Source organism: Bombus impatiens, unplaced genomic scaffold (assembly GCF_000188095.3).
Source record: "Bombus impatiens unplaced genomic scaffold, BIMP_2.2 scf_0647, whole genome shotgun sequence".
NCBI classification, from domain to species: domain Eukaryota; kingdom Metazoa; phylum Arthropoda; class Insecta; order Hymenoptera; family Apidae; genus Bombus; species Bombus impatiens.
The window spans coordinates 944591-953277 of NT_177066.1; the positions used below are offsets into that span (position 1 = coordinate 944591).

General features: G+C 45.3%; 1 protein-coding gene across 18 annotated transcripts in view; it reads left to right on the forward strand.

The window, feature by feature from the left end:
- The window catches only part of LOC100749059 (proteoglycan 4), a 47943-nt gene that overhangs the window by 9340 nt on the left and 29916 nt on the right, over positions 1–8687 (forward strand). For 2 of the 18 annotated variants that reach the window (XM_033322543.1, XM_033322540.1), the window contains one exon: positions 91–522. The exons of the other annotated variants lie outside the window; for them this stretch is intronic. In XM_033322543.1, the coding sequence (XP_033178434.1) occupies positions 466–522 (57 nt within the window). In that variant the 5' untranslated portion in view covers positions 91–465. The remainder of the gene's footprint in view (positions 1–90; positions 523–8687) is intronic. 18 annotated transcript variants of the gene reach the window in all.

An 8687-nucleotide genomic window follows, 5' to 3' on the forward strand; every position in this document is an offset into this window, starting at 1 on the left:
GCGCGCGCGCGCGCGCGCGCGCGCGTGCTCGCGCTCGTACTCGCCTGCCTCGTCTACCATCCTCGTGCGCTCGTACACACGTACGCTCAGACGGGCCACAAGACGGACGTCCGACCACCGTTCGCGAATACTGCCTTGAAGGAAGAAGCAGCAGGAGTATAGCCACCGGAGGAAGAAGAAGAAGAGAACGAAAACGAGGAGAGGAGGTAGGAGCAGGTGGTAGAGTGGAGGTGGCGGCGGCGGAGAAGAGGAGAGCAGCGAAGAGAGGCGAAGGTGAGAGGCGAGAAGCGAAGAAGGAGCAGGAGGAAGCGAAGCAAGTGTAGCCGCATCGTCGACGCCGAGGAGCCACGTCCTCGGGAGGGAATCAACCTGGCCTGACGACCGTGCCCGTCGTCTAAACGGCCCCGTCGCTACCGCAGCGGCTGTGTGTCACTACTGTTCCACTGCCCCACACACCGCGGCCTCATGATTGGTTCATTCTGGAACCTCTGTCGTGCGTGCCCTTCAATGCCAATTGACAAGGTGAGAGAGAAATTGACCGGAACATCGTTGCATCGTTCGTGGATCGTCTTCCTGATTTTCTAACGATATTTTCACAGAGTAGATTCGCCGGAAGATGTTGGATACGAGAGCCCCGCTTACAAATATTCTCGAATAGTACACGTCAATGGTATCGGTGTACGATGTACAGAGATTCGGTTATTCTTTGTCGTTCCCTCGAGGCTGTTTCTCGATAATACCAAAGCAACAGCACTCCCGATACTAACGTACGATAGTTCTCGATCGTTTGGATCGATGTCGTATCTCTTGGAACGAGTATGTGTGTGTCTCCTACTCGTAGGGGATATTATCGAAGGAGTAGTATAGGTTGTCAGAGGTATTGGAAGAAGAAGGATTCGATCGAGTGGCTCTTTTTCGTATTATACGAACCTCGACGATATAGACGACTCGAAGGGAACCGTCGGTTCCGGAAATACACGATCAAGAATTTTCAAAGAGCCGTAGCTCGATCACAAAGGTAAAAAAGTAACAGCTTGCCGAGTTTCTTCCTCGTCGATTCTCGCTATTATAGTTTGGTATTCAGATTCTCTCGGTACTGCCTCGCCGTATACTTTATCTCGACGATCGATGTTATCATCGTATCGAAATCTCTGTGTATAGCGGAGATTTAGCGAAGAGGGATCGGCGATTTTATCCGACGAGAGAGGAAAGTTTGGCTAGCACTCGAGCTCGACGATCTTCCTAATCGAGACTAAGCTTAAAACTCGATGGTTTATTCTCTTCTAGCAGTTTCATTCGCCATGCAAGAATGATATTTACGTAACACTGATTATGAAATATCGACAAAAATCGTAGCAGATCTTGCGAGCCGCGTTCGCGCTATTTCAACCGTTGCTCTAGCTATTCAAGGTTAATTCTACGCGTTCTTCCTTTCATGGAGAATCTCAAAGCTCGGTAGCGCTTGTTTCACCGAACCGGCCTCGATTAGGCTTTACTACGCGTGACTTTTGTTTCCGTCGCCTTCGTCCGTGGAAACCGCTTTATAGCTTTATCGATCGTTCCTTCGAAAACCGAACTTCTTTTATTCGTCTACGCTCGAGACAACACGTGCTTCCGTAGCGCGGTACACGATGTCCTCCTCAATATCAAAATCGATGCCGGCGTATCGACTTTTACTTCGCTTTTACTATTTAGCTTTTACCGCTTGATTGTCAAATAAACGAATTTCCTCCTTTGAAAGGGACAACGAAAGATCAAACACGAAATCGCGTGGCTGACACAGTATGGAATTATAGACACGTGGAATACTGCGTTGAAAGTTCTCCTCGTATCTCAAATTGCCACAATGACAATTCAAGTTCCACGAGGCATCCCGTGCATCTCGCGTACAAGAAACTCGACGACTTTCGAACAATTCCTCCGTGGAAATTTACGAGGTGCACGCAGCCACGCAAATACGCGCAATAGTACTCGGGAATCGAAGGTGTCGGTAAGGCTGGTTCGATTTTCCAAACGGAAAGAGGGTGCGACTTACTCGAATATGAAAGTTTCTCGCCAAACTAAAGCCGTTTCTTTCTTTATCCACGTACGATCCTGGTAAATTTTTGCACCAGAAAAAGCCGATTCTCTCGTCACGCAAATAGCTGAAAAAATTATCGAATACTTGGAAATCACGAGTGTACGTTCGATAAGTAATACGTATTACGGATTATCGGTCAGAGGAACCAATCATCCGCGTGCACATTGTTAGGAACGAACAATACGAAGTTGGACATTGATCGACGGGGATACGTCTGCACGGAAATTATTTCGCGAATCTACTTTGCTCGTCGAACAGATAATTCCTACCATTCCTAGAACTCGCAATATCGTTCGATTAGCAATAACGGTAATAATTCGTCTGGAATACCTTCGAACGTATTTCGTCCCTAAAGTATTCGTTTGACGATTCAAATGGATCAACGATAATACGCGCGAATATTCGCGATAAAGTTCGTCCAATTGTTTTAAAGCGGATATAGTTTGATACGTGCTTTGTCACTCTTTGTTCTATCTTTTTTCCAATTTATTATTCTCTACGGTCGATGAAAACGACACGCCGGTGAAACGCGTCGGCTGTCACGTCTCTTGGATTAATTCGCGTGCGAGGATGAAAGGGTGAAAAGGGAGACGGTTTGTTGGCATTGCGGTTTACTCGAAGGCGCGACTCGTAAATCTCGAAACTAGAGAATTGCCGTGTTCCCGGCGACGCGACGGTTCGCCGTTCCTGTCCCATTTCCCACCGCTTCTCGCGATAACAGCACGTACCAAACTACTATGATCGTTCGTATTAAACGTACGAAATTTTCAACGAGGCAGTTCTATAGCATTCGTAAAACAGCTTCTAACAGTGATTTATAATTTATAGTCGAAACGATCACGGTAGGAATCGTATAAATCCCGAACAACAAGCTCGACTAAGATTGGCAAACTTGATTAGTTGCGCTCGGGAGGAAATGTATTCTGGCGAATCAATGCTAATCCTCTTCCGTTTGTTTTCTAACGAGCGACCGTGAATTTGTTCTGCGAAGAAAGAGCAGGCAATAGAGAAACGAAAGGAAGATGAAACGAAAGAAAGAGAAGGGAAAGAGATAAAAGAGGCAAAGACGGGCAAATTAATGGCTGCTAGTTGAACGGTATATTATACCCATTGGGTAATTACACATTTCATTAGATCGTAATCAATTGCGTGAACAAGTAGACGGCTGCGAACGTTTCGTCGTACGCGTATACCATCTTTTATCCGGGAATTAATCACAAGGAGAAGGCTGTAAAGCTGGCACAGCCTCGAAAATCGAATAGATACGTCTTCCTGTTATCGTCATCCGGTTGTTTCCCGGCGTCCGTACTCCTTTTCGATAAAAAACGAAACTTCTTCCTATCGTATCGATAAACATCTGTTTCTATTTCGCTGTCTCTGTTCGAAAGTAGAGCATCGACTGTGCTTCTACGCTCTGGTAGCCGATTACGCGATGAAATTAGTTTAATGTGAGATCGCAACACACGGGGTAACATCGACGACTGGAATATTTCCTCGGTAACGACGTCTGTTTCCTGTCTCTTCCGTCTCAGTCGGAAGAAACACCATTTGTTCACCGACTCGCTGACACGATGACAAAAAGATGCGGCGTATCGATTTTTCGACGAATACGCCCGTCGGTCACCTTGCCGACTAATAAAACGCTGCAACGTTCTTTCCACGAAAGTCGAATTAAGAAACTAGGACGTGTTAGTACGACTGTTAGAACGACGACTAAAAGAAAAAACGACATTAAGTTACAAAAGAAAAAGAATGATGATTCATTTCAAATTAGAGCTATAGTCTCGCGATGGACATAAAAATATCGTTGTTGCTATATTTCCAACACGAGCTATGCCATTAGTGGGATTAATTTGTAACAGAGCTCGCTCTAATACCGTCCACAAGTCGATTCTTCGTAAAACGGATCGAACGCGTACGTTACATGAAATTATACGATGCATTCGTTTTCTTTCAGCCTTATGGAAATTTATCGTCGATTTGTCAAATCGTATCTACGGTGAATTGCCGTGCTGGCCGGACGTTTTAAGGTCGATCGAGAAGATAAGGAACGAGGCATTCAGAGTGCATCGCATCGAGTTCGAACGATGTTTCGCCCCGTCACCTCCGGTACAATCGTCTAACAATTCGCGTGGCCGAGCGTCATGAAAAGTGGTAGGAGAACACCAGCACTGCGCCACTCTTCATTCGTCGATATGCACTATCACGTGCACCATTCTTCTGTCGGACGTACATTGACTTTTACTACTTGGTCGCCCGACTACGGCTGCAATGCGCAACGCCGGCTAAATTAGACGAAGGGTTCGCGAAACGACCCTTTCGCCAGTCACGGTAAATGGGATAATAAGCCTCGTTCGCAACAACGGAAGGGTAAAAATACCCGGGAAGAATGCTTCTCTTTTGCTTTGCTTGACGTTTCGAAACAACCATTCACGTTGAAATAATCGCTTTTTTTTCAAACGACTTGTAATTATCTTTCACTGGCCGAAAACGGTATATCTCCGTGGCATATTTTTAAAATGGGTTATAAATATAATACAAATACGCGGGTACGTAGGTTGATTCGTAAACCTTGAAGAAATCGCGCTTGCAAGAGGAAGCACTTCGATAAATAGCGGGTGATAGAAATCAGGTTACCCGACTGTAAGCGTTTCAACTACTAAAATTTCTGTGGAACTAGGCCTCGCGTGTACTCGATTCATTATTTTCATAGGCAAAATTAACCCCAAAAGACTGTGCCCTGATATACGTACGTACGTTATCGTCTTGTCCAGAAATAATTGCTCGCCACTCCAAAAGAGAGAACTACGAAATTTCCCCTCTTATTCGACTCGTGACGGATCTCTATTTTCGTCGAATGTTCAAAATCCTATCGACGTTAACGTTCCTAAACTTTTTGGACGAAATTCGTCCATGTCCGGCAGGAGAATCTTAATCGAGACGAAGTCGAGTTCTCCCCGCGGGCAGAGTATAGGAACGAAAACGAAGAACGTACGAGCAGCCCATGGAAGAATGCAAGCTGTCACGATGAATTCAACTTTGACACGCAGTATTTCGCCGCTTGCATGCAGCTGGCATCAGGAGGTCGAAGTAGTAGGAGAACACCGGCACTGCGCCACTGTTTCTCCTTCGTCGATATTCTCGGTGTAGCCGGTCGGCGAGTGGCAGTACGTTGACTCCTACTACTCGGCCATATGCCTCTGAGCATAGATTACAACGCGCAATCGTGTTGATAAGCCGCATGTTGCACCGTGTTGTACAGGTGGGAATCGGCCAAGTCAAAGGGCCGTGTCTCTGTTACGTCACTATCTACGCTGCAGTTCCTATCCTTTCCTTTCTTTCTTCTTCCTTTTAGTCGTATTTCGTTTGTTCCGGTTAGCAAGCGACGCGCAACCGATCGTCCTGCCTTGCTGGCATTTCGTTCTCTTCAAAGTCTGCAGGACGTCGCTCGTTTCCTTTCTTTTTCCCCATACTTGCTGAGAGAAACGGAGTACGTTTACGAGTACGAGATACAACATCTTCTTTATTTTCGTTTGTGTAAGTTTGCTTGATTCTATCGGATGCTATAAAACGATAAGACCGAAGGGTAGAAACGTCTTCTTTCGTTGACCGAGAATACACGAAGATCTTCGCGTTATACGAAGCATTTTGATCGTGCGACGTTGCACGATGGAATCTTGTTTACTGGGCGGAGAGAATTAGGGGAATTTCTCCCCTATGCTTGCACTCGAGGATACCAAACGATCGCTCTAGTTTGGGGGATGTTTTAGGAAGTATTAGAATTCGTTGTTATCTTACGTCTTCCATCGACCCTTAACGTACGAGGTTTTCAAGGATTACGATATATAGGGCGAGCAGCGAGGGTTCAAATTGAATTGACAGAAATCTACAAAGACAAGAACCACCTGAAAGGTTAGCTAGGGCAGCATCGACTTCATATATATAGTCCTTAGCCTTGGTTTAGTTTCTATAGAATATTCCATTCAACGCTATATATATATATATATGCATCGATGCATCAATCGACTCTATATTTTATTTCGTAGTCTTCTACCTTTACACGCTTGTACACTACATTGTCTTAAACGATACATAGTTGCAAGAAACTTGCTATATATTTTCGATTTCTTTTCTTGGCAAGCGATACGAACCCGTTTCGCTAGTCTGCGAAATATGTCGCCAATGCGGCACGACACACAGTGAAGAAGTTTCGACCATCGTACGTTTCTCTCTTTCCTCTCTTCGTCAAGAGGTAGATCTACTTTATGAAACATCTTGTTCCACTTCGTCTTCTTCTTCTTCTACTTTTCTTCTTCCTCTGATAAGAATTACGTGCAAGTTACACAAGGACAAGACTCGATCTTACGCTTCGTAACTCCTGCAAAATGTTTGTCTTTTCAACTTTGAACAAGCATTGGGCTACCTTCCTTTGATCAGTATCTGTCGACTCTGTTTGCTGATCCTTCCACTTACATTAATAATCGTCCGGGGAGTTACTATTTACTATTCAGACGCAGCGTAGATGCTTTCCCGGCTCGTTCGTCTTTTCATTCACAATCGGGGTCGTGTTTTCCACAGTTTTAATTATTCTTTCTGACACGGTTTCGCATCGTTATTTCCGCCTCGTCACTAACACGTCCCTGCAATTTTTCTTTCCGCTACGCGCCGTGTTTCGCTCATCCTGCGAATCCTTTCGCGTCCATGTTCGTCCAGCAGGATTCATCTGAATTTCAAGCAAGCGAATTTAATTTTTTCCCTGCCATGGTGTTTCCCGCTCCGATTTGTTTTGCCCCTTTCGAATTCCCTACGATTGATAGGAAAATGAGGTCGCGCAAGGTTGTCAATACGAGTGCAGGCCACGCTAGGTTTCGACGCAATTGCACGACTTTACTCGACCGATCGATTCTTTCGAGTCGTGTAATAAAAATGAATTAAATAACAAATTAAAAATACGTCCGCGCGAAACTGCATGTTGAATCGTTCGCTTTCTTCGAGCAAGTAAGTTCTGAAACGCAAGCGAGAGCAAACACGAGAAAGAGCAGAAAGCAAAACTGCAATAGCGAAAGAGTTTCCTCGTTAAACCGCTTCGAGGACCCGCTGTGTCACGGGCTACGTTCCGAGCAGTCGGATATCGCAACGAGTGGCTCGTAAATCCTCGAGTTCACTTCACTGACACCGATCGCGACGGTGACGATCGTGCTGTTGATCATAATAACAACAAAAAGCAACCGTTCAGCGTACTCTGTTCTCGCGATATCACATTTACCGGGCTCGTTTGCCAATCCAATCTCTTCGATCTGTTGACTGTTCAATTTTTTATAGTCAAACCAAAAGAGTCCTTCGAGCATGAATTTAACGCTTTCTCATAGCGCCCAGTGTTTGCTTAGGTCATTCGTCGTGAAGTTGCTGGTTTCGCGAATGCAAGAATCATCGTCGTCGTATTCTTCGTAAATTTTCACCACAATTTCGATACGAATTTCTTCTCGAGCACTACGCGGAAAAGAAATTGATTAATAAAAACATCGAAGAGTGATAAGCGGGGCCATGCTGGGATATAGGAAGAACGATAATTGTCTTGGAAGTCTAACCAGGGGAGGAAAGAGGAGCTACAAGGGAAAGGAGATAGGATCGCTCTCTCGACGATGTCATCTCGACGTCTCATCGGCATGCAGCCGGTTGGAAAAACGGATTTCTCTCCGTACTCCGCCGAGGCGAAAAATCTTCGATCGCTTGGAAATTACCTCGTGAAACGAGAGACGCGAACGGAGCGAAAAAGGCGATGTCGTTTCGCCGACCGAGAATTCGCGCAACATTTTCGTCAGTCTGTTGTCGGCTGACGGCGTGTAGCAGTGCGCCTTTTTCGAACGTTCTCTAACCACTGACGTTCGAGTAGCGAAAACGAAGGAGTAATTAAAAGTTTAAATTGCCGATTCGAAAGTTATTTGGTCGAAATACCACCAACGATCTTTTCACTATACGCGAACGAAAGACTTGTAACATCGTTCGACCTCGTTTTATATTTTTCTCGGTACGTAACATTCGCAGTTGGTTCTCCGAATTCGTCGAAGTAACTTCTACATAGGAGAATTCTCTTTCTCTTCCTTTTTCTTCTAATATATGTTACGAGTGGAAACTTTTCAGAGCTGTAAATATTCAAACGCGTGTCCACTTTTCGATCGAACTTTATGGAATTTGTCGATCCCTTTTAGCGTAATGTACGACGTACTGTCGAAGCCTCTGGGATTTCCTCGCAATTCGGCAGCGCGTGAAATATTCCTATTCGAAGCGAAGAGAAGGAGCTTGGAGAAGAAAAAGATCCTTCGGGAGGAGGTCGAGAACACCGGGGTGACAGTTGTATTCGTGGAAAGGAGAGTTTCATTCACACCCGGATTCGTTAATGAACTGCCGGTGCCTTCACGTCGTAGTTCGCGAATTTTATATTCATCTATTTTCGACGAATATCGATCGGTCGCCGCCGCAGTCGAACGATTGCGTCGAATCCTCGAGCAAGCGAATGATTCGCCGACTCGACGAATTTCCTCTCAGAGACGAGTCAACGAGCGTATAATCGGCCAACTTTTCAGACAATTATCGAAGTCGCGAAACG